Raw genomic sequence first — 23,758 nt, forward strand, 5'->3', positions numbered from 1 at the left:
TTTTTCGGACAAACTTCCGAATTTTTTTTAACCCCTTATATAAAAGTAAACCTATACATGTTTGGTGTCTACGAACTCGCACTGACCTGAGGCATCATACCCACACATCAGTTTTACCATATAGTGAACACAGTGAATAAAATATCTCAAAAACCATAGTGCTATCGAACTTTTTTTGCAATTTTTCTGCATTTGGAATTTTTTTGCCATTTTCCAGTACACTATATGGTAAAACTGATAGTTTCATTTAAAAGTACAGCTCGTTCCGCAAAAAATGAGCCCTCACATGACCATACTGACTGAAAAATAAAAAAGTTACGTCTCTCAGAAAAAGAATGGCAAAAAAAAAACGGAAAGCAAAAAAATCGGCCAGTCGTGAAGGGGTTAAATAATTAAAAAAAGTTGCATGGGGTCTTTCGTATTTTGATACACAGCCAAGATAATATGCACAGCTGGGGCATGCAGCCTGTAGATGTATGGTTCATCTGTGCTGGGTATCAATATCTGGGGTTAGGGACCCTATAGCATATTTTCCCCACTTATTTATTTTTACACTCCACAACTAATCACAGATGCTGGCACGCTGGAAGTCTGTCTGCAACCAATCACAGACACTGTCACAGAGGGTGGACGAGGGTGAATATGCATGAGGGTTTAAGAGTGGACCCGGAAGTAGTGTGACAGCTGCATGGGAGATTTTTTAAGTAAAATTCTCCAGCTTATACAGTCCCCTAACCATTACTAACACCATTTTACAGCATACATATTAGGATCCCCATATACTTGAATGGGGTTTGACAGCTAGGCTCAAGATTGGGTTTAAGTCCAGTCCTGAACCAGTTCGTCCCCCCATATACAAAAATCTACGTGTTCGTCCATCTCTATTTGTAACGTTATCATTTGAATGTATGCTACGTCAAATTAGTGTGCATGCACAATTCTAAAGTATCAGTACCAAAGTAAGAAAAAAAGAAAGTTACAACCTGTGTTTGGATGTGTGCCCATGAATGGTCTGTATAAGCTTCATGATTTAAGACGCATATTCCAAGTCATATAAAAAAAAAATCACAAATAGAAACGTTTTTGTTTGTTTTATTATTTTATAAGGGACAGAATTAGGCTAGTTTCACACTACGTCTTTTTAACATCCGCTGAAAACGTTTTTTTAGCGGAAGTACGGATCCTGCTTTTACAGCAAATAACGTATGCAAACGCATATGTTATTTTGCAGGATCCTGCACTGGATGTTTAGGGGCGGGCATTGGAGTCATGTGATCGGGAGTGAGGGGAGCTAGACTGGGAGGAGGCTTCTGACAGCTGCAGACGCTGGTAACCAAGGTAAACATCGGCCTTGGATACCCGATATTTATCTTGGTTACGAGTGTCTGCAGCTGCTAGGAGCAGGGCTGCCTGCACGCGTAACCAACGTAAACATCGGGTAACTAAGAGAAGTGGTTACGCGATATTTACCTTGGTTACGAGTGTCCGCAGCTCTCAGGTGGGAGAGAGAGGGAGGAGAGGAAGGGGGAAAGACATAGATAGAGAGAGAGAGGGTGAGGGAGGGAGTAGAGAGATAGACAGATCACGCGAGACTGGTTCTGGGCATGCTCAGTACTTTCTGGGCATGCTCAGTACAAAAGCAGGATCCTGTCTATCAGCACGCCAGCGTTCACCTGCGTTTGCGTGCGTTATAGTCAGGATCCAGCAATTTGCAGTATTTGGACGGAGCTCAAAAACGCTACAAGTAGCGTTTTTGAAACATGTTAAAAAACTGCAAGTCACTGGATCCTCACTATAACGCAGGCAAACGCAGGTGAACGGATGTTAACGCGAGTCCATTGCAAATGCATTGAAATGAAAACGCATTTGCACTGGATCCGCTTGTCCGCTAAAATAACGTTAAGGACGGATGTTAAAAAGACGTAGTGTGAAACCAGCCTTAATGACTTCGTGTAACTGACAAGTCCAGAGTCAGCAATAATATAGCTTATCTTCTTCATTTCTACTTTTGGTTTAAATAGGTGAAGATTAAAACAACTTAAATCAAGTACTTTCAAATAAACCCTATACAATTTAAAAGAGTTTTTAGTTCTTAGTTCACCTGGAAAATTTACAATGTTATTACATACAAAGAATTTATAGAACAAATAGAAACTCTGTTATGGTAAGCTTCGTTGGCACATTGCCTCCTTATCAATGTACAGAAAGGAAATCCATACAAGTTTTTCCCATGACTGCAAACCGCCCCAGACATGTCTCACTGTATCCAAAATGGCAACATTCCCAGCTACAAACGCTTTATAGGAGAAATGATGTGTGAGTGATGAAATGGAGTGAGGGGGATAAGTGGGGTGGGATGGACACAACTAGAGAAGGAGAAGTGAAATTACGGCAGGAATGTAAGAAGATAGAAATGGAAGGGAATCCCTGACAAGCTTACGGTCAGCTCAGACACAGTGGAGCAATGACTGCACTGATTTGTGAAATGCGTTCGACTTACAGATACATATAGTCACCAAAAAAACCCAAACAGTAGTAGACAGTGAAAAAGGAGAGATTTTTTTGTAAACTTTGTATGAATATATCTTTGAGCCTGTTCACACCACGTCTGTAAACTTCCAACATTAAATATATTCATAGCCATCACTTGATTACACCATACCATAGTAAACTGTAAAAACAGCTTATGCCACTTCATGATATGTTCAGGAGATACTGCAAGAGGGAAAAGCGCACACAATAGGAGAAAACAATGGTGTTGCCCACCTAGGAGTTTATGGGGTAGCCACCATGGAGACACAGTTTCTGCTGCATCATGGCGGAGGGTGATCCAGCAGATAGATTTCACCAGTAGGGGAAAAAAAAACAACTTTAAAATTAGGTTGTTTGGCTGCAAGAAAACAGTTCTTGCTGCTGTCAATGTGGAAACAGATTTTCTTTATTAAACAACGCAGAATAAACGTCTTTTTCAAGTTAACTCCCCCCCCAAAAAAAAACAGTTAATAAACAGACAGGCTTTTAACCCCTTAACCAGCAGCGTTCTCATTTTTCGGGATCTGGGGTTCAGTGATGGATTATTGGTTGTGTCTTTAGCTGACATTTTTAATCATACTATTTTTGTGTACATGCGATGTTTTGATCGTCTGTGACTGCACTTTAATGCGATGTTGTGGACACCAAAAACCATGTACTGATCAGATTATTGATCAGATCGTTATATTTTCAATGGGGCAAAAAAGCCCCCCCCCTTTTGCCCCATTGAAAATAAAACGATAGTAATAATAAAAAAATTGGACCTTGGCAAATATGGACGTGTTTGACAGCGCAACCTAAGGGGGTAACAGGCATGGGTGGATCAGAGATCTATCAGCGCCTGTTAGCTGCACATGTCTTCTGATCAGGAATCAGGAATAAGAGGCACTCCATGCAAGCCCGCATTAAAGGGACAGATACGGCCGAGGACATGACATTGTGCCTTAGGCTATGTGCCCACGGGAGCTTGCTCCTGCGGATTTTGACGCGGAAAACCTGCGGATTTATCTGGATTTTCCAGATAAATCCACAGGTTTCAGCAAGTACAGACACTCCCCATCTTACCCTATGAGACATGGGGAGTGTCTGTGTCCACGCTGCGGAATGTGCGGCTGCGGAATATCCTGCGAATGTCCCGCAGCCGCACATAACTGCATGTCAATTATTCCTGCGGAATTACCTGCGGAAAGCCCGGACCTCCACTATGGAGAAAGAGGCCGGGACGTCCGCAGGTAAATCACATGAATATCAGGTTTACCGCAGCTATTCCGCTGTACTACCGCAGCTAAAAATAGCTGCGGATGCCAGCGCTGCGGATATATCCGCAGGTACGGGCTCCCATGGGCACATAGCCTTAAAGTGCTCAAAATCACATTCAAAAAGTTTGTTAACCCTTCAGGTGCTTCACAGGAATTAACAAAAAGTGGAATGAAAAAAACCAAAACATCTAACCTAAAAATGCTGATTTTGCCTCAATTTATTAACATTTACATGACAAACTGGACCCTACAATTCGATACCCACTTTCTTCTGAGCACGCTGATACTCTACATGTGGTCAGAAACTTCTGTTACGACAAATGGCCGGGCTTAGAAGAGAAGGAGCACAATGTGAATTTTTACATACAAATTCGGCTGATCCAGATTGAGGGCACGATCTTGCATTTGCAGGGCCCCTAAGGCACTTAAACAGCAGAAACCTCCCACAAGTGACCCAGTTCTGTAAACTAGAACGCGCAATGATTTTATTTAGGGTGTGAGGCAGTGATAGGTGTCATATATGAAGGTCGCTATGTGTCCCCCAGAATGTACTTGGAGTTCTTGTGAAACCTGCTGGAGTGTGGTATAGTCACAGACACCGCTGTGAGTGCAACACAAAATAAGAGCGTGAACTTGGTCAGGCTATTTGACCATGTATTTTGTTTAGGTAAACCTAGATAAAATGGCTGTGGAAGAAGAAGCGCAATAGGGTCTTACCACAATTAAGGGAGAATGATAAAAAGTGAGCAACTCACCTATAGGGGTTGTGAAAGCCACAACCGCTATGACAGCAAGGATGTGTCCGGGTGAACAGCTGCAGCCCCGAGTTGGATGTGGAAAGTATTAAAAGGAATGGGTATTTCAGCCACGCTATCACCACATCAGGGAATGTGTTATTGTTGTCTTTTTTTTTCATGCAAAGGTCTACGCATTTCAGGAGACTCGGCTCCCTTCATCAGGGCAACAGGCGAGAAAAACATAAAATCTTAAGAATCTTATAAAATTGTGTTTTTCTCGCCGATTGTCCTGATGAAGGGAGCAGAGTCTCCTGAAACGCGTAGACCTGTGCATGAAAAAATAAAGACATAAATCAATAACACGTTCCCTGATGTGGTGATGGCGCGGCTGAAATACCCGTTCCTTTTACTAATTTAAGTAAACCTGTTAGGGCTTTTATTTTTAGAGAGTTCTGTAAGTGTGGCAGTGGGACAGGTCTCTCCCTCCAGTCCCGGTCTTGCAACAGGCTCAAGACCTGGCATTTTTCCCAGATATGGATGTTTTTAACCTAGATAGTGGTATTTAAGTTAGGTTCCCGGAATACAGAGATATACCTTGCCGTTTGGTGTCCGGGCTTACATGCATTGGCCAATACATAAACTAAAAATCTCTCTTTTGCAGTAATGCAGTGCCATATTTTCCCTAGTACATTTTTGGCTTTTTCAGTGTGCAACTGTTTGCATTTGTAGTTGCTATGTTTTTTCAGTTAGCTCCTGTTCACATTTGTTGGATGTGAGGGTCAGTTTTTTGATATTTCTTGCAACAGGCTCATGTCCGGGGAATTGCATTTAATCCTGCAGTGCACAGCAAGATGTGTCTCACTTGGGATCCAGGCTGCTGGAGCAGATAGTGCTGTTTGGAGTAACACAGGCCAGTACTGAGAGACCCGGACATTGTTTGTGGAACCCTGCACTCGAGATTCCTACAGCAGTGCAGAAGTCTATTGGGACATTTATAGGACAGCATTTACGTGAATCGGCTGTGTTCCGGGTTTCCAGGTCTGTAACACTTGTGTGGTGTGAATAAAAGACTGCTGGTGTGAACAAGATCCTAGGTCACTGCCTCACTTGACTAGGAAGCCATAGCTGCACAAGGGGTATAATGAGCATTTTAAACCCATAGGCACTACACAGAATTTATATTGAAAATTTTCATTGTTTTTCACAAAAAACGTTGCTTTAGCCCGAAATTTCTCACTTTTGCAAAAGGTAACACCAAAAATTGCACCCCACAATTAGTTATCCACTTTCTTATGAACGTGGTGTTACTCATCATGTGGTCAGAAACCTCTTTTTGGACAAACTGCAGGGCTTGGAAGGGAAGGAGCAATAATTGAAATTTTTAACATAAATGTGCCTTTATTTAGAATAGTGTTTTATTTGCAGAGCATGTATTTTTCAAGAACTGAAAAAACCCTATAAATGTCTTTTTTTGGTAAATTATACCCTCTAATGTATTTATCTAGGGAGGTAGTGAGTAGTTTGATTCCGCTATTTTTTATGCAGTTGATGCAACGCAAAAGTTTGAAATATTACAATATCCATTTTTTTTACAATCACTTTTAGGATTTTTTTTTACGCTCTGAGACACACACCTTAAATTATATAACACTGGTTTTTTAACATTCAGAAATGCATCCAATATTGCCCCAATGTGAATACTGAACATACGGCTGTGCCTATAATAGATGGTGCACCATATGGTCTTCAGAGTAAAACTAATGGAATTCCAGGACCTATTCAAAGCTTACAGAGACATTGTGCTACCAAACAAGAAAATCATTCCAGGACTTATTACTCACAAAGGGCGGCATGCCCCTGAAAACTAATTTGCTGCTTAAAATCTTAGTCTGGCTAGCAAAACAGTTATGCTGCAATTGTGTATATTGTAGCAGGAAGCATAAGCTTTACTGGAGTGAAGGGAAAAATGTTCAAAATGTGTAGGAAAGTACAGCCAACTTTGTGGCAAACATGCGTTTGTTGCAAAGATGAAAGAACACCAGCCAGGCAAGGAGGACAGGTTTATATTTCAAAGAGACTGGTTGTACAATATCTCTGTTTAGCTCCATCAATTTCTATATTAGGGATGAATTTGCCAAGTGACGTGGAACACCAAAACAGGCTCCTGCCTGCCAAGGCAAGAGCCGCTATGTGCACAAAACACCCAATCCACTACAGAATTATGAAAGTATTGTCCTGTACAGAAGTTTCTCCAAGGACTATGCAATAAAGCCCAGAGTGTATGAATATCAAATAGCCTCATTCTTAGAGATCCTCCAATAAAATGATCGTGCCCAGATCACCCATTATAAATATATACCGGATTTTTAAGATTATAAGACGCACTTTTCCTCCCAAAAATTTGGGAGGAAAATGAGGGATGCGTCTTAAAACCCGAATGTAGCTTACCGGGGGGGTCGTGAAGAGGGGTCAAAGGAAGCAGGGGCAATGCTATGCGGTGTGCTGCGGGCGCTGCTCTGTGCGGCGGGTGGCGCTGCTCTGTACGAGGCTGATCTGTGCCGGGGCTGTGAGCGCAGGACTGCTCTGTGCAGAGGGCGGTAACGCATGGGCCATTCTGAAGATGTTGGCGGTGAGGTCTTCAAATAATGGCGCCCAGAGTCAGAGTGTGCGTAGATGGAGCTATCGGCTCAAGATCTCTTCTGCGCATATGCCGACTCCGGCCGCCATTTTTTTAAGCCCACATCGCCGACATCTTCATAATGAACTGTGCACAGAGCTGCCCCGCTCAAAGCAGAGTTCCTGCACAGAGCAGAGCGGTTTCCACAGCCCTGGCACAAAACAGCACTGCACAGAGCAGCACCCCCAGTGAGCATCTGGGCCCCCTTCTGTACCACCCGCAGCATTGTTGTACTCCAGCACTGCTGCCCTGCCTCCTGTGACCCCCTACTGGTAAGACACCACTGGATTATAAAACAGACTGCATATTATTTTTTTCTGTAAATTTAGGGTGCGTTTTATAAACCAGTGCGTCTTATAAAACAAAAAATATGGTAAGTAATATGCATACAAAGAAAGGTTTTGTGTAGCAAGACAGTCATAATAACAATCAAACTAAGATAAATGGTGTAAAAAGTTTAAGTGCGTGATCAAGTCCCAGAAAGTTGTCAAATGATCAGATTTTTCAACTTTTTGGGGTCCACGTTCTGGAGTATGCAGATGTGGGCATGGGGGTGAGAATTTGTCTGAGTAATAGTTTGTTACGTGAGTGATCAAGTCTAGGAATTAATTGTGAAATGGGGTAAAAGGTGTTTTACTGATGAAAAGATTCTCTTTATTACTTGACCCCAAAAAAATACTCTCTACTGGGGCTCACTAAACTGAAGATATAAAAGTAAATAATTTGAAAAAAATTTGAAGAAAAAAAAAAAGACCCTATCACACAATTTGGTGTAATTCATGCCAATTTATTAATTGTGAGATGGGTTTCAAAACGGGGGAGATACAAACGGCTGGTTGGGATGGGTAGAGAGGGCAATAGTACTGGGAATCGCTCCTTCTGCTGTGCTTTCTACAAACACGAAATCTTTTTGTGGATACTTTTGTGTAGGAGTGAGAGGGATGGGAAGAATGAAACGGCGCTCTGACAGTCTCTGAACATCATCCGATTTGGAGGCTGATTCTTATGTAGTTATAAAACAAAGCTGTTAAAGGTAGCAATCTCTAGGAGGTAGATTGCTACCTCTTTGTACTAGGCCCCGGTCTTACGTTTTAACAGATATGGTTGAAATACCTGGTCCGACAGGTCAATGCCACCCATACATTTATTGTACTCAGAGAGGTTTCTGCTTGTCCCTGGTGGCACCCCTATCTCTGACAGTCACAGTATGGTCAGCATGTAGACGTCCTTATTGTCATTCCGTTTTACTGCAAGTAGTTGGTCACTTGCCAGTGAAAATGACGTGTACTTATCCAAACGTCAGGACACCAACTGTGGCGGAAAACCTACTTGTTTTTTTTCTGATTGTCCCAAAGGCCCCTGTATTTGCAGCGTGGAGGGAATTGTATAGTAATTGTTGGTGTACACGTGGTAACCTTTCTCTAGAAATGGGGTCATTAGCTCCCAAACAATTTTACCTGGGGTGCCACCTATCTAGAGACAGTGTAGAGATTTAATTTTGTGGTTTCTCCCTTCATAAATGAGACAGGTGCACATGCACCCGCTTGTGCTTTTGCACATTTTGTATAATTGGATGCGCTTGACAGGGATAAACTGCCAAAATGACAAACAGCACTTGAAACTCATTAAGGACTCATCAATTTTGTTCAGGCGCATAGGAATTAAAAACAAATCTTTTAGAAGGGAAATTAGGATCTCAATTTATTTAGCAGATCATAATTGTGGTCACTTCTTGGGGGGCTTGGGAATTTTGACTAAAATGGAGGAATCTCAAAAGGGTCTCATATTGGGATAGGGTCATGACGGCTGCAAATTTTAGGCTGCTGTGGACAGTTTTTGTTGCCCAGTAGGAGCGGAGATGTGTTTTAGTAAAAACAAAAACGATAAAAAACATTTGTGAGGATCCAGGGATGGAAATGGGTGGATGTGGGATTTTAGGATATATATTGATGGGCATATAGGTTTGTTTTGGTGGGAAATTAATTGGAAAATTTCTGGGGTGACAAAAAAATTGGAAAAACTCAAAGGGGGTAAAATTGGTGACTTCCACATTTATACTAAGGGTTGCTAAATCGGTGGAATTTGAGGGGAAAAGGACTGGTCAGGATACTACAGTGGAGAGGGAACATCAGTACTGGGCCTTGCCGCTTGTGTTTCAGCAGTGACCACTGACTTCACTACCATCAGGCTGTGGGATCCTGTGGAGGAAGCAAAGTCATCATTGTCTGAAAATGGTTCTACCTCAGAGGCAGATTCGGTATCTATCCCTGAACTGCTGGAGCAAAGCAGCATGTACGCCTGCTCCACGGTAAACATTCTCTAACCTTAGCACAAATCCTAATCTAATCACAAAGAAATCTAAAAAGGTAGTTCTAAAATAATATAAAAAACAATTATTCTAACTAGGGTTATGATGTGGGGGGAAGGGGGATGACCAGGTTATTGGGGATATTCAGGAAGAATTTGTGGTGATTGAAAATAAATTAGATGATTTTTTTTTTTCCACTAGCAGCACTTGTCTCCCTCTCTCAGATCAACTATGAGGGAAAGGAGAAAGGCCGACCCAAATGCGCCATATTTTCTAAATATTGGAGATTTGAACATTGTGTTAGAATCTATCAAAGTCATAAAATGTCAGGAACCAATTAAATTGGTTCCTGACATTGCTAGGTGGAGAAGGCACATTTCGGCGGGCGCACAGCATATGCGTCGGTCATTTTTCAAAAAGACTTTTCTCATGTGACAGATTTGATAACGTCAGAGAAGAGAAATTACTTTAAAATGCGATTTATTTTTTTCGGTAAGGTGATCTATTACAGGCTGTGTAGTCTGAGTCGGTGCCCATTTTGGTGGAGACGGTTTAAAATGGACCGATGCCTAAAATATATAAAAAAATTGGGTACAGCGGTTCACTGCAGTATGTGATGAATATTGTTTCATAAGAATTTGGGAAAGTTATGAAATGTCCTAGAAATGTCTGTTCTATTCCTGATCAAAGAATCTAGGCTTTTAGATGAGATGAATCTGTGCTGCACTTCAGCTACATAAGTAGTGATGTTACCAATTTACTACAGTACATTTATCACAAACATGAGTCATGTACAGTTGACACCAGATTTTTACATACACTATCTAAAAAGACACATCTGCATGTCTTTCTCACATGAAATCAGAATAATCCTTTCCTCTTTTAAGTCAATTAGGAACCAAAATTATTTATATTTGCCAAATTCCAGAATAATGAGAGATAGGATATTTTAAGGCATTTTTATTACTTTTTGCAAAGTCAAACGTTTTCATACACTAAGTGTACTATGCTTTTAAACTATATGGGACAGCCTATATGATGATGTCATGTCTTTGGAAGCTTCTGATAGGTTTATTGGCAACATCTGAGTTAGACACACCCCTGTGGATGTATTTTAATGCACACCTGAAACACACTGCTTCTTTATGTAGCATCATAGGAAAATCAAAAGAAATCAGCCAAGATCATAGGGAGAGAATTGTGGACTTGCACAAGTCTGGTTCATCCTTGTGTGTAATTTCCAGATACCTGAAGGTGCCTCGTTCATCTGTACATACAATTATACGCGAGTACAAACAAGATGGGAATGTCAAGCCATCATACGCTCAAGAAGGAGACCGGTTCAGACATGTGTCTATCAACCAAAGAACAAAAGCAGAAGACCTTGTGAAGATGCTGGCAGAATATTGTGTCAAGGAAGAAGCCATTACTCCAAAAGAAACATTAAAAAGCCAGACTAATGTTTGCAAATGCACACAGGTACAAAAACCTTCATTTTTGGAGACAGATCCTGTGGTATGACAAAACTGAACTGTTTGGCCATACTGACCATCATTACATTTGGAGGAAAAAGGGAGAAGCCTTGAAGCCTAAGAACACCATCCAAACTGTGAAACATGGGGATGGGGGGGGGGGGGGGGCAGTATCATATTGTTGAGTTGTTTTTCTGTAGGAGAAACTGGTGCATGTCACAAAATAGATGGCATCATGAGGAAAGGAGATTATGTGGCTATTCTGAAGCAACATCTCAAGACATCAGCCAAGAACTTAAAGCTTGGGTGGAAATGGGTCTACCAAATGGACAATTGCCAGAAGCATACTGCCAAACTGGTTACATAGTGGTTTAAGGATAACAAAGTCAATATTTTAGAGCATCCATCACAAAACCCTAATTGGTAATCTATGTAAAGCACTATGGAATTAATAGCGCTATATAAGTGAACATTATTATTATTATTATAACAATAAATATTATCTCAATCCTATTGGAAATTCATGGACAAAGCTGAAAAGGCCGGTGCAAGCAAGGCGACCTACAAACATGGATCAGTAACACCAGTCCTGTCAGGAGGAATGGGCCCAAATTCCTACCAGCTATGGCGAGAAGCTTGTGGAAGGAGATCCAAAACGTTTTACCCAAATCATACAGTTTAAGGGCAATGGTACAAATACTAATGAAATGGATGGAAACTTTTAAATTTGCAGAAAGTAATAAAAATGCTTTAAAACATTCTCTCTCTCATTATTGTGGCATTTGGTAAATATAAATAATTTTGGTTCCTAATTGACCTTAAAACAGGAAAGGTTTATTCTGATTTCATGTCAGATAGAGAGAAAAACATGCAGATGTGTCTTTATAAATAGTGGATGGAAACTTCTGGTTTCAACTGTAAGAGGGAATTGGAGTCTGAATTAGGGAATTTGAGGAGTCGGAAGTTTGGATTACCGACTCCACAGCCCTGTAAACAAATAACAGCCAGCGATCATATGACCATAGACTGAAAAAAAAAATGTTCTGGATCATGATCTCCAGGGTCTCAGCTGTCCGCGGTAGCTGAAACCCTGGAGATATTCTGACACTATACTATACCCATATTCCTGAGTGTAGTGAAAATGCGGCAGTGAGGAATAAGGCCCCTTAGCTGTCGCTGTTAATAGGTGCATCGGTAGTTGTTAAGGGGTTAAATCCTGTAGCCTCGATTGTCAGCTGCATCTAAGAGGTTAATCTGCTAGCACCAATCGCTCAAGAGATGAGCCTGCTTCTATATCATACTATACATGTTCAAGGTATGCTGCAAATTAGATCTTAGGCCTGATGAAAATGCTGTATTTACTTTGAAAATCCATTTCAGGCTAGCAATACAATCTTTTCTTAATGTTAGGCTCAATGTCGTCCACCCGGCCAGCCTAACTGACAGATCCTCAGTGTCCGTCCAGTTGCTAAGATCTCACAGTACTCAGTATAGTTGCACCTGGCCTCAATCTTAAGATTATACGGCCGTTCTGACATTGATTTTCACAGGAAATGTACTCACTCTCAAAAGACCTATTAAATAAAGTAGTTTGTATTGTGAAATCTGGTGATCAATCCACTTTAAATAAATAAAACATCCCTGCCGGCTGTCTAAATCTAGCTGCCAACTGCACCCACCACAGAGCTAGATTGTCTGGATTTCACATTACACTGGCCCATCACCTGTTAACGGTATTGTAACCTGAGGCCAGTAGTTGTGTCATGGGCCGCTATCATTCATTTTTATGCTAGATTTTCTACTGATGTGTTGTAATCTTATTTTCATACTGACCCTAAGGGTATGTGCGCACGTGTGCGTATTGCATGCAGTTACGCTGCGTTCTGCACCGCAGCTTAACTGCATGCGTCCTGCGTCCCCTACACAGTCTATGGAGATTGTGCAGGAGCTGTGCGCACGTGGCGTATTAGAACGCAGCGATTCGGCTGCTGCCCGAATCACTGCGTTCTAAGAAGTGACATGTCACTTCTTCCGTGCGGTTTGCATGCTGTCTATAGGGAGAGGCAGCATGCAGAGCGCACGTTCTCTGCCGGCAGCATGCGCTTCAGAATGGAGCTTTGCAGCTGCGCTCTGAAGCGCACCTTTTAGGTGCGGTGCTGAGCGCACACGTGCGCACATAGCCTTAGAATGAATGCGATTTGCTGATATTCAATCCAAATGTTACATGTAATATACATTTACTACTAAGTGATAGGCAACCAACCTGTGCCACCTTCACAGAATTCTGAGTGGATCCGCCAGCATGATAATCAACTTTGAACTTTTTCACCAATTCTTCAAATCTGCAAGAAAGTGTAAGAGATGGATCAGTTAAAAGGCAGTTCCTAAGGGAGAAGTTGAGAAGCCAAAATCTAACACTGTGTGGCTGGGATGTAGGTAACGACACTCTGCACTCATTAGCTTACAAGGTGTGAGCTGAGAAAACCAAGGGTAGAAAAGCACAACCTGAACATAAAGCACACTGGCACAAAGACAAAGGTCTACCCAAAATAAGAAAAGAAAAATAAAAGGATGAGATTATTTGCCCACCAAATGGTTACTACACATGAAACAAGAGTCCAGTTCAAAAGTTACATAAGATCTTATTTAACAAACCTGCAGTATCATTATTCATGAGAATATCCTATTCTATACTAGGTAGCATTGCAGGGGTTCAGCTGAAACTATCCAGTCACTGTTCAGTCACAAAATATTGTGTGTGACACGTAAACAGCTATGTCCAGAACAATGAAGGGTGACAATGGACAATGAATATACCAGTTTAGAGTAGTTAACCCCTAAAATTCCAGACGAACTTGCTTTTAGTTTATAAAAGTATAATTTCAGTATGTGCACATAGACCAATGTGAGCAAAGAAGGCAGTTGACATGGACCCTAGATCTGTGTGGGGGAAACAAAACAGCCTCACACTCGAGTTTCATCTGTTTTCTAGTCAAGTAAGTGCTAAGTTCTATTGTCCCAAACATCACACCGCTCATGTGTCCATCCATAATGTGGAGGAGTAGGCGAAGCCGCACAGGGATGCACATTTGTGGACACGGTTGAGCTGAGAATTCACACAAACATGGGGAACACGTTTTAGTTTTCAGTTCATGGCCAGATTTCTGACTGTTCACCAGAATCCGACTTCTAACACCACTAGCATGTCCATGTGATCTAAGCTGGTTAGGTGATACTACAGTTATACTACAGTTCCGTGAACATGATCTACAGCAGGAGCCGCCACTGAAGACTCACACATTAAGGTTGCGCTGCATGTAGCTATTTTATCAACAAAATAAGTGACATCTTTGTGGATCTCAGCAGTCCTCATTCTAAAGTCAAAAGGTCCATCGGGCAGTAAAGATACAAGTTATCTGACAAACATGTCAACACACAGGAGCAGCGCTTATACAAGCAATATTACATCCTACAATACCTTCACCAAACAACCAAATCAAAAGCAAGTATGATTAATGTAACTACAGATTGGCCTTGGCCAGCATTAGGAATCCTCCACATTGATCTCTATACAGGCATGTATTACAAGTACCCAGGCCTTTTGCTTTTGGCCAGATGTTGGCGGCGGAGTGGGGGGGGGGGGCACACCAAAGGCATTCTAATTGCAAGTTGCAGATAAAGTTGAATACTTTAGTGGAGCAGTGAACACTCATGGCTTGGCACAGAACGAAGCAATTACTGTATGTCACTAACGCAACAGGCTACACTGGAAGACAGATCCAGTGTCTTAGGACTTAGTTATTTATTTGTAAAGGGGGCACTAGTAAGAGAACCACTAATACTGAGTAGGTTATTTAAGTGAGCATTTGACACTTTGTAATTGGACAGCAATGCTGAAGGGTCAGAAGTCTCCTTAAGGAGAATAGTGTTCCCCCGTGGTCCCCACATAGCTTTCTCATGAGCCAGATCAGACACCTCCATACTTTGCACTGACGAGGGGCAAGCACACCGAAACACCGTGTCTGCAAATTGGGATTCTGATCTGGCTTATATATCCTGAGTCATATTGCAAAGGACTGTTAAAAATCCACTTGTGACTTTTAGGATCGCTACTTCCAATAGGTGGCGCTGTGCTAGAGTTTGTCTCCTTTACTGGAGAGACAATTTGAATATTTCTTAGAGGGGCGTGGCAGCTATAAGTCCCCTTGCTTGGCAGCCAGACTGGCTTGCAAAGTCTCCTTAAGGAGAATAGTGTTCCCCCGTGGTCCCCACATAGCTTTCTCATGAGCCAGATCAGAAACCCCCATACTTTGCACTGACGAGGGGCAAGCACCCCGAAACACTGTGTCTGCAAATTGGGATTCTGATCTGGCTTATATATCCTGAGTCATATTGCAAAGGATTGTTAAAAATCCACTTGTGACTTTTAGGATCGCTACTTCCAATAGGTGGCGCTGTGCTAGAGTTTGTCTCCTTTACTGGAGAGACAATTTGTTTAAATGCAAGTCATGTACCAGAAAAGAGAAGAGCCAGAGAGATATCTGGCCAGCAAACTTTTCAGGGGCTCATCATGAGGGTCTGAAATACTTGGAAGGAACTGGGAAAGTGCTGGTCTCCAAAAGGGGAGCTGACACTTGTAAGCAACTGAACGTAACCATTCTATAAACTCATCTGCAGAGCCTCATTGGCGACTTTGGATTTTATGTCTATTTTGTCATAATAGTGGACTGATTATATTATTTATGTGCACTTTATCATTACTAATCGTAAATACTTTTTAGCTTTCATAATATTTATTGAATGCATGATGCACTTTCATAATTAAAGGGGTTGCTCACTACTTGGACAACCCCTACTCATTCTCCTTATTTGCCCCAGTAAAAATAAATAAGCCTATTCTCACTTCCGATATGGCCACAGTTCCAGTGATGTTTAAAAGCCGTGGCCCGTGTGACATTGTTATGACACGAAAGCCCCGCGAACAATCAGCGCCCGATTGGCTGTCGGGCAAGCAAAGTCCCCGGCAGCGATCGCGTGGGCACAGCTCCTGTGCCCCCACAATAGCCAGGATGTACTGAGTATGTCCAAGGTCAGGAAGGGTTAAATGATATTATTGGTCAAATGTCATAACACAGATACATTACTTATTAATATTGTAGACTTATTACTACATTACAGTACTGGCCAAAAGTATTGGCACCCCTGCAATTCTGTCAGATAATACTCAGTTTCTTCTTGAAAATGATTGCAATCACAAATTCTTTGGTATTATTATCTTCATTTATTTTGCTTGCAATGAAAAAACACAAAAGAGAATGAAACAAAAATCAAATCATTGATCATTTCACACAAAACTCCAAAAATGGGCCAGACAAAAGTATAGGAACCCTTAGCCTAATACTTGGTTGCACAACCTTTAGCCAAAATAACTGCGAACAACCGCTTCCGGTAACCATCAATGAGTTTCTTACAATGCTCTGCTGTAATTTTAGACCATTCTTCTTTGGCAAACTGCTCCAGGTCCCTGAGATCTGAAGGGTGCCTTCTCCAAACTGCCATTTTGAGATCTCTCCACAGGTGTTCTATGGGATTCAGGTCTGGACTCATTGCTGGCCACTTTAGTAGTCTCCAGTGCTTTCTATCAAATCATTTTCTAGTGCTTTTTGAAGTGTGTTTGGGGTCATTGTCCTGCTGGAAGACCCATGACCTCTGAGGGAGACCCAGCTTTCTGACACTGGGCCCTACATTATGCTGCAAAATTTGTTGGTAGTCTTCAGACTTCATAATGCCATGCACACGGTCAAGCAGTCCAGTGCCAGGGGCAGCAAAGCAACCCCAAAACATCAGGGAACCTCTGCCATGTTTGACTGTAGGGACAGTGTTCTTTTCTTTGAATGCCTCTTTTTGTTTTTCCTGTAAACTCTATGTTGATGGCTTTTCCCATAAAGCTCTACTTTTGTCTCATCTGACCAGAGAACATTCTTCCAAAACATTTTAGGCTTTCTCAGGTAAGTTTTGACAAACTCCAGCCTGGCTTTTTTATGTCTCGGGTAAGAAGTGGGGTCTTCCTGGGTATCCTACCATACAGTCCCTTTTCATTCAGACGCCGATGGATAGCACGGTTGACACTGTTGTACCCTCGGACTGCAGGACAGCTTGAACTTGTTTGGATGTTAGTCGAGGTTCTTTATCCACCCCATCCGCACAATCTTGCGTTGAAATCTCTCGTCAATTTTTCTTTTCCTTCCACATCTAGGTTAGCCACAGTGACATGGGCTTTAAACTTCTTGATGACATTGCGCACCATAGACACAGGAACTTTCAGATCTTTGAAGATGGACTTTTAGCATTGAGATTGCTCATGCTTCCTCACAATTTGGATTCTCAAGTCCTCAGACAGATCTTTGGTCTTCTTTATTTACTCCATGCTCAATGTGGTACACACAAGGACACAGGACACAGGTTGAGTCAACGTTAATCCATGTCAACTGGCTGCAAGTGTGATTTAGTTATTGCCAACACCTGTTAGGTGCCACAGGCAAGTTACAGTCATATGAAAAAGTTTGGGCACCCCTATTAATGTTAACCTTTTTTCTTTATAACAATTTGGGTTTTTGCAACAGCTATTTCAGTTTCATATATCTAATAACTGATGGACTGAGTAATATTTCTGGATTGAAATGAGGTTTATTGTACTAACAGAAAATGTGCAATCCGCATTTAAACAAAATTTGACCAGTGCAAAAGTATGGGCACCCTTATAAATTTCTTGATTTGAACACTCCTAACTACTTTTTACTGACTTACTAAAGCACTAAATTGGTTTTGTATCTCATTGAGCTTTGAACTTCATAGGCAGGTGTATCCAATCATGAGAAAAGTTATTTAAGGTGGCCACTTGCAAGTTGTTCTCCTATTTGAATCTCCTATGAAGAGTGGCATCATGGGCTCCTCAAAACAACTCTCAAATGATCTGAAAACAAAGATTATTCAACATAGTTGTTCAGGGGAAGGATACAAAAAGTTGTCTCAGAGATTTAAGCTGTCAGTTTCCACTGTGAGGAACATAGTAAGGAAATGGAAGAACACAGGTACAGTTCTTGTTAAGCCCAGAAGTGGCAGGCCAAGAAAAATATCAGAAAGGCAGAGAAGAAGAATGGTGAGAACAGTCAAGGACAATCCACAGACAACCTCCAAAGACCTGCAGCATCATCTTGCTGCAGATGGTGTCAATATGCATCGGTCAACAATACAGCGCACTTTACACAAGGAGACGTTGTATGGGAGAGTGATGCGAAATAAGCAGTTTCTGCAAGTACGCCACAAACAGAGTCACCTAAGGTATGCAAAAGCACATTTGGACAAGCCAGTTACATTTTGGAAGAAGGTCCTGTGGACTGATGAAACAAAGATTGAGTTGTTTGGTCATACAAAAAGGTGTTATGCATGGAGGCAAAAAAACACGGCATTCCAAGAAAAGCACTTGCTTGTAAAATTTGGTGGAGGTTCCATCATGCTTTGGGGCTGTGTGGCCAATGCCGGCACCGGGAATCTTGTTAAAGTTGAGGGTCGCATGGATTCAACTCAGAATCAGCAGATTCTTGACAATAATGTGCAAGTATCAGTGACCAAGTTGAAACTACGCAGGGGATGGATATTTCAGCAAGACAATGATCCAAAACACCGCTCCAAATCTACTCAGGCATTCATGCAGAGGAACAATTACAATGTTCTGGCATGGCCATCCCAGTCCCCAGACCTGAATATCATTGAACATCTGTGGGATGATTTGAAGCATGCTGTCCATGCTTGGTGACCATCAAACTTAACTGAACTGGAATTGTTTTGTAAACAGGAATGGTCAAATATACCTTCATCCAGGATCCAGGAACTCATTAAAAGCTACAGGAAGCAACTAGAGGCTGTTATTTTTGCAAAAGGAGGATCTACAAAATATTAATGTCACTTTTATGTTTAGGTGCCCATACTTTTGCACCGGTCAAATTTTGTTTACATGCGGATTGCACAGTTTCTGTTAGCACAATAAACCTCATTGCAATCCAATCCAGTCCATCAGTTATTAGATATATGAAACTGAAATAGCTGTTGCAAAAACACAAATTGTTATAAAGAAAAAAGGTTAATATTAATAGGGGTACATGATTTTTCAAACAGTGCTAATACTTTTGTCCACCCCCTTTTTTATGTTTGGTGTGGAATTATATCCAATTTGGCTTTATGACAATTTTTTTTTCCATTGAAGACAAATTAAATGAAGATAATACCAAAGAAATTGTGATTGCAATCATTTTCAAAAAGAAACGGAGTATTATCTGACAGAACTGCAGGGGTGCCAATACTTTTGGCCAGCACTGTATATATACACTACAGTTCAAAAGTTTGGGGTCACCCAGACAATTTTGTCTTTTCCATGAAAAATTTTATTTATCAAACTAGAAGGTGGCCTGATTCTACGCATCAGGTATTCTAGAATTTACGTATTGTGTAGTTCATGTATGATTTTTGTTATATATATATATATATATATATGTATATATATATATATATATATATATATATATATATATATATATATGTTGTTGTGTGTAGTTACCAAGTGTTTGTGTAGGGCGCTGTACATGTTTTGGGTGTTGTCTGGGTGTGGCGGGGGGGTGAGAGCGGTGTTGTATGTGTGTTGCGTGTGTTGCGTTGTTTTGTTGTGGAGCGCTGTGTATCTGTCGCGTTGTGTGTGTGTGTGTTGCGCGGTTTGTGTGTGTGTGGTGTGTTTTGGGGGGAGGTATGTTTTGTGCAATGTGGGTGTTGTGCGGTATGTGCGTATATTTGTGTGTGCAGCGTTGTCTGTGTGTGTGGGTGTCTGTGTAGGGCAGTTGTTTGTGGTTCCCAGTGTGTGTGTGGTGTGTTGTGCAGTGCGCGCGTGTGTGTGTGTGTGTGTGTGTGTGTGTGTGTGTGTGTGTGTGTGTGTGTGTTGGGGGGAGGTGTGCACTTACCATCGTGCTCCATCCCCCATGTAGCGCACCACCCATCGTGCTCCATCCCCCATGCAGCGCACCCCCCATCGTGCTCCATCCCCCATGCAGCGCACTCCCCATTGTGCTCCATCCGCCATGCTGCGCACTCCCAAACGTGCTCCATCCCCCATGCAGCGCACTCCCCATCGTGCTCCATCCCCTATGCTGCGCACCCCCCATCGTGCTCCATCTCCCATGCTGCGCACTCCCAAACGTACTCCATCCGCCATGCTGCGCACTCCCAAACGTGGTCCATCCGCCATGCTGCGCACTCCCAAACGTGGTCCATCCGCCATGCTGCGCACTCCCAAACGTGCTCCATCCGCCATGCTGCGCACTCCCAAACGTGCTCCATCCGCCATGCTGCGCACTCCCAAACGTGCTCCATCCGCCATGCTGCGCACTCCCAAACGTGCTCCATCCGCCATGCTGCGCACTCCCAAACGTGCTCCATCCGCCATGCTGCGCACTCCCAAACGTGCTCCATCCGCCATGCTGCGCACTCCCAAACGTGCTCCATCCTCCATGCTGCGCACCCCCCATCGTGCTCCATCCCCCATGCTGCACCAGCATCAGCCTCTCTACCCGCAGCATCAGCCTCTCTGCCCGCAGCATCAGCCTCTCTGCCCGCAGCATCAGCCTCTCTGCCCGCAGCATCAGCCTCTGTCCTCAGCATCAGCCTCTCTGTCCTCAGCATCAGCCTCTCTGTCCCCAGCATCAGCCTCTCTCATCCCAGCATCAGCCTCTCTCATCCCAGCATCAGCCTCTCTCATCCCAGCATCAGCCTCTCTCATCCCAGCATCAGCCTCTCTCATCCCAGCATCAGCCTCTCTCATCCCAGCATCAGCCTCTCTCATCCCAGCATCAGCCTCTCTCATCCCAGCATCAGCCTCTCTCCTCCCAGCATCAGCCTCTCTCCTCCCAGCATCAGCCTCTCTCCTCCCAGCATCAGCCTCTCTCCTCCCAGCATCAGCCTCTCTCCTCCCAGCCTACCCCAGCCTCAGCCTCCCCCAGCATCAGCCTCTCTTCTCTCAGCCTCCCCATCCCAGCCTTCCCCAGGATCAGCCTCTCTCCTCCCAGCCTCCTCCAGCACACCGTGCTCCTCTGCCGACACTCACAGATCCGATCGCATACACTCACACACACCCACACACACCCGATCGCATACACTCACACACACCCGATCGCATACACTCACACACACACACATTGACGATATTGCACATACGCGCTCATACTCACAACATCCGGAGATACCACATGCTTCTGGCCATGTGATCCTCCGGCAGGTCCTGGAAGCTCACAGCACAGTATCGCCGCCGAGAAGCAAGCGATATCCCAGGATGTTGTGAGTATGTGGATGCGATGTGATGTGTGTGTGTGAGAGAGTGAGTGTGATCTGATGTGTGTGTATGTGTGTGTGTGCTGTTATGTGTGTGCATGTGTGTATGTTCCGCTGCTGCAGGACCTTGATGTGTGGATGCGATGTGATGTGTGAGAGTGAGTGTGATCTGATGTGTGTGTATATGTGTGTGTGTGTGTGTGCTGTTATGTGAATGTGTGTGTGTATTTTCCGCCGCTGCAGGACCTTGATGCGCTGGTAACTATGCTACCGTGGTTACCAGCGTATCTCGTCCCCCGCTCGCACGGGAGCCCACACCAGCATACGCCGGCCAGCCCCATCCTGCTCATATACCCCCATCCTGCTCATATACTCCCATCCTGCTCATATACCCCGATCCTGCTCATATACCCCCATCCTGCTCATAATATACCCCCATCCTGCTATACACCCCCATCCTACCATGTACTCCCATCCTGGTATACGGCCTGCATCCTGTTGCACATAAAAAAAAAATAAAAAAATAAACGTTCATACTTACCTTACCTCACTTCCTGCAGCATCGCTCCTCCTCCAGTCTGTGTGAGTAGCAGCGCTGGAGTGTGGAGCCGGCCACGATCCCTGCAGCATCGCGATGTCCTCCTGTCTGTGCCGGCGGCGGCTGCGTGGACACGTGAGCACAGCGATGACGTCATCGCTGTGCGTGCCGCTAGTTTCCACACAGCCGCCGCCGGCAGACAGGAGGACATTGCGGTGCTGCAGGGATCGTGGCCGGTGAGTTATACTGATTCACTGCACCCCACGCTGATGATGATGCGCGGGGGGGCAGTGAATATAGCTGCACATGATCACTCCAGGCTGTAGTTGCCAGGGGTGAACATGCGGGCAGGCTCCAGACCATAAGACGCACCCCGCACTTTCACAAACATTTGGGGGGTAAAAAGTGCGTCTTCTAGTCCGAAAAATACGGTAATCAGTTTTACTTGAAATAATTTTCTCCTTCACACTTTGCTTTTGGCAAAAAATGCTCCTTTGCAGCAATTACAGCTTTGCAGACCTTTGGCATTCAAGCTGTTAATTTGCGGAGGTAATCTGGAGATATTTCGCCCCATGCTTCCAGAAGCACCTCCCACAAGTTGGATTGGCTTGAAGGGCACTTTTTGCATAATATACGGTCAAGCTGCTCCCACAACTGCTCAATAGGGTTGAGATCTGGTGACTGGGCTGGCCACTCCATTACAGATAGAATACCAGCTGCATGCTTCTTCCCTAAATAGTTCATGCATAATTTGGAGGTGTACTTTGGGTCATTGCCCTGTTGTAGGATGATACTGGCTCTACAGTAATCAAGCGCTGTCCATAGTGTGTGTGCACCATCACATTATGGGTGTCAGGTCCGAGCATTCCTACATGAACAGTCTCCTGGAAAGTGGATTGGTCATCGTGGGCCAGTTGAATGGCCACCAAGGTCTCCCGATCTGACCCCTTTAGACTTTTATTTTTGGAGTCATCTGAAGGCAATTGTCTATGCTGTGAAGATACAAGATGTGCAGGATCTGAAACAATGGTATCAGTGTGTAACGAGTAGGAGAACAGGGGGTTGCATTGACAATCCAACATAATGGGCAGCACGGTAAACACATTTTATAAGTGGTCATAAAATTGTAAATAACTAATGATCGAATAAAGTTATGTTAAAATGAAGCACACCATTGTTTTTCTTATGAAATTCTCAATAAAGCTATGTGCACACAGTGCGTTTTTCGTGGCATTTTTGCGCTTTATTCGGGTGCGTTTTTGGCCTCAAAACTGCATGACTTTGCTTCCCCAGCAAAGTCTATGAGTTTTCATTTTTGCTGTTCGCACACAACTTTTTTTTTAAGCTGCGTTTTTGAGCTTAAAAAAAAATGGACATGTCAATTCTTTCCTGAGTTTTTCTGCGTTTTCCCCCCCATGCAATGCATTGGAAAAACGCATAAAAACGCAGAGATCAAAAACGCAGCAAAATACAGCCAAAAACGGACCAAATCGCAGTAAAAAAGCATGTGTTTTTTGCCGCGTTTTTTTTCCGCGGGTGCGTTTTTAGCGGTCAAAAACGCACAAAAACGCAGCGTCAAAAAAATGCAGCGTGTGCACATAGCCTAAGTTTGACCCTCAAATTACACACAGGGAGATTTTGGGGAGATTCTTATCTGTTCCTAGCACCTTTTTCAAATTGTTCCATATTTAGCTTGGATCAGGATATAGATATTCGATATAAGCAATGCTGAGACCTTTTTGATATTGTATCCTAAATCATTTATTCTGTGGTATTTATCTTATTAATATAATTTACACACAGTTACCGTATTTTTCGGACTATAAGACGCACCCTGGTTTTAGAGAAGGAAAATAGGAAAATA

The 23,758-nt window shown here is 43.1% G+C and overlaps 1 protein-coding gene across 2 annotated transcripts in view; it reads right to left on the bottom strand.

Annotated features, from left to right (window-relative positions):
• The window catches only part of ADK (adenosine kinase), a 639,077-nt gene that overhangs the window by 408,475 nt on the left and 206,844 nt on the right, over positions 1-23,758 (bottom strand). For both annotated transcript variants that reach the window (XM_075347320.1, XM_075347321.1), the window contains exon 4: positions 13,249-13,327. In XM_075347320.1, coding sequence (XP_075203435.1) covers positions 13,249-13,327 — 79 coding nt within the window. The remainder of the gene's footprint in view (positions 1-13,248; positions 13,328-23,758) is intronic.

The sequence above is a fragment of the Anomaloglossus baeobatrachus genome, chromosome 5 (assembly GCF_048569485.1).
Source record: "Anomaloglossus baeobatrachus isolate aAnoBae1 chromosome 5, aAnoBae1.hap1, whole genome shotgun sequence".
NCBI classification, from domain to species: Eukaryota; Metazoa; Chordata; class Amphibia; order Anura; family Aromobatidae; genus Anomaloglossus; species Anomaloglossus baeobatrachus.